The 3,219-nt window shown below is 36.8% G+C and overlaps 1 protein-coding gene across 1 annotated transcript in view; it reads left to right on the top strand.

Annotated features, from left to right (window-relative positions):
* The window catches only part of LOC107695538 (coiled-coil domain-containing protein 6), a 27,416-nt gene that overhangs the window by 13,407 nt on the left and 10,790 nt on the right, over positions 1-3,219 (top strand). Inside the window, exon 7 of the mRNA XM_016495496.1 lies at positions 1,867-1,967. Coding sequence (XP_016350982.1) covers positions 1,867-1,967 — 101 coding nt within the window. The remainder of the gene's footprint in view (positions 1-1,866; positions 1,968-3,219) is intronic.

The raw sequence follows: 3,219 nt of genomic DNA, 5'->3' as shown, positions 1-3,219 counted from the left end.
GTCACTACCGCGGTTGTCTACTGCCACCGGCGGTAGTGTACGTGACGTCACACACTCTATAACAAGCATAATACAAAGTTTTGTATACAAGTGTAATAATAGTAACAGTTGCAAATTGTTTTAGTCTATGCTAATTCACAAATTACCTCAAACGCCATACACGGCGTTTGATCTTTTAGATTGGCAGGTTTGAGCGCAGGAAAATACAGTACAGAATACAGAAACCACATACTACATCGCCAATCTGGAATCATTTCCATTCATGTCACTCATCCGCATTTGTACAAGTGTCTTCAAGTTCACGTGATCGCAAACGCTCGGCTGGTCAGGTTTGTATTTGCTGCATTCGGTGTTTTAAAAACAAAAAACATGAATTACCATTCTGAAACATCCTGTTGTAAGCGCGTTTGAGGAGGTGGTTGGTTGTCTCCTGTCGTCGCCGATTCAAGGTCTGAGTTCGGCTCAAACATGTAAGGCCGGACAACATTCAGCAGTGACCATCATTACTGGTGTTTCTATTGACCTTACTTGTGAGTATCACCAATCCTCAGCAAGCTACAGCATACATGACCCTAGTTACTTGTGGTTGGCCTGGCCGTGCGTCACTCAGAAAACAACAGGCCAATCAGAAGAGAGGCTCATGAATATTAATTAGACAGGCCAAAATCGACCTGGTGTGTATTCCAGAAAGCACGGTTAACTTACTGTCAGCTAAACCCTGCACTTTCGGTTGATTAACCCCAAACCTTGCTTACTCGAGGTATGTGGTTCCAAAAACGCGTCCGGGAGTTTAAAACAGTGTATACAAAGTAGCCTATTTTACAGAGAGATGCATGTGTGCGTTTGCAGAAAAGATCAAAATACAAAGATAAAAGAGATATAGTAAAACAAAGTAGCTACAATAACCAGTTTGTTAAAACAAAAATACAACAATAAAAAAATCAAGGAAAGACCCTGCACAAATCTGTTTTGAGACTACTTTTTAAAAGTGCATAATGATAACTTTTGACAACGTTTAATTCAGGTGCGAAAATAATTAATATCTATAGCGCATGAGCACAGAGAGATTTGCGAGTGCACAGGACAGTTTGAGTGAGAGGAGAGACACGTTTTAAGTGCGCGCACTCTCTCCGGGCGAGAGCAGCGTGTATCTGAGCGCGTGAGTCCAGTTTTGTGTGAGAGCAAAGGAAATCCGCGCGCTCGCGGAGAGATTCGCGCTCGCGCATTATATTAATGTGCTTTCGCGCTACAATAATGCGCTCTCGACATTTGTCATTAAAATAACGCCATACATCAAGACTTAAAATAAAACTCCAGAAAGGTGTAAAATATGTGACCTTTAAATAAATCTTCTGAATCAATGAATCAATGACTCACTCGCTTAGACAATTTTAGTTTCACATTTAAAGTATCAGTATTCAAATTATTATTTTTAAAACAGTAATCTAGTATTTATGCAGTTATAATTGCACTGTAAATACAGCTAAATGCTGCTTTAGATGCAGCTTCTGTGTAACTACTGTTGCAAAAACTATTAAATTGTCTTATTCAGATTTAGTTTATTGATTAAATGTAATAATTTGACAAAAGATGCATACATTAGACAAAAAAATATTCCTTAAAAATGCCCTGGAAATCGTTTGGCAAATATAGCTCTGTAATGAAGTTCATTTCTGTCACTGCTATGAACTGAAAACATCTGAAGAATATTAAAAGCTTTGGGAGGCAGCTGCCCACAACAGGCCTAACCAGTCAATATACCAACACAAATGCACACTAACAAAATATTGTATAATTATCGTTAGAAAATCCCAGAACATATCACTTATGATTCACCCACTGCTTCATTTCACTATTGTTATGCAGGTATTTCAATGAGATGTCCGCTCAAGGCCTACGTCCCCGTACCGTATCCAGCCCCATTCCCTACAGCCCTTCCCCGTCCTCCAGCAGGCCCATCTCACCAGGTACACCATGTTTACTTGAAAAAGTATTTTATGCATCTTTCCTAATGAACTTGATCATTTTAGTTTGCTATTGAAAATGGGTCACAGTTTCTATTGTGGTATTTTGTAATAATGAAAACGATGCATCTGTTTTCCTGTTGTGTACTCAAACATCATGAAAGAACAAAAGTAATAATGTAAAGTAACAAACCATTTTTCAATTCTTCATAAAGTGATTCAGAGTTGGTAAACATAAGTTGACTAAGTCAGATTCAGTCCACACCTGTCTTCAAGAGCAGGTATGGCCAACATTCCTTGACAGAACCAAACATTCGGATGAATGAAATCACTCAACATAGTAAATCCACAAGCACATAGATCTTTAGAAGATTTCTTTAGAAGTGCACTGCCCGTCTAGGCAGGTTTTTTGGTGTTATGGGTGTTCTGATGATGAAACATTTGGCTTAACAATAGGCAGCTACAACAAAATCCTCATTTTGACTGAAATCTAAGCTTGTATACTTTAATGAAAATGTCCATCTAAGATAGCAGAAATATTTTAAGGGAAATTACTATAAATATTTAATTTAAGGATTTGTTCACTCCAAAATGGAAGTTCAGTCATCATTTACTTCTGTCATTCCAAACCTGTGGGACATCTGTGAGACACAAAAGTGAATTTTGGAATCGAGCCCTGGCTGCACTTTTCAACATAATGAAAGTGAATGAGGACTGGATCTGTCAAGCTCCAAAGTTACAAAAATCATAAAAGTGCTTAATATGATGTTTTACTATATTAATAGTCTACTGAAGTCATTTGATAAATGTTTGTCAATTCTTCCTACAAGGCTGTGTTGTTATTCATATACTGTGTGTGTGTGTGTGTATATATAGATATATAAATATATAGATATATATATATATATATATACATGTAATATTCATATATTAATTCGATATATATGTACTGAGTGATTGCCGATTTGACAACGAATGTTCTTTTAGATCAGATATTTTCAATGGATTAATCAAAATGGCAAAACTGGTCTTAATTATTTATTCACTAATGTTAATATTTAGTTAACTCACTGACTCGACACAAAGGAGATTAATGACTTGAATTTCTATTCTCACAAAACTCCTTATTTATTGTTGTTGCATGGAAAATGGCACCAAGTAGATTATTACTGTATAGTAATGCATCTTAAAGGGTTAGTTCACCCAAAAATGAAAATTAGGCTGCGTTTTACTCACCCCCGAGGCATCCTAGGTG

The sequence above is a fragment of the Sinocyclocheilus anshuiensis genome, unplaced genomic scaffold (assembly GCF_001515605.1).
Source record: "Sinocyclocheilus anshuiensis isolate Anshui unplaced genomic scaffold, SAMN03320099.WGS_v1.1 scaffold466, whole genome shotgun sequence".
In the NCBI taxonomy this organism is placed as follows: domain Eukaryota; kingdom Metazoa; phylum Chordata; class Actinopteri; order Cypriniformes; family Cyprinidae; genus Sinocyclocheilus; species Sinocyclocheilus anshuiensis.
The sequence above is the reverse complement of the archived record's forward strand: the minus strand, read 5'-3'. Positions and strand labels throughout refer to the sequence as shown.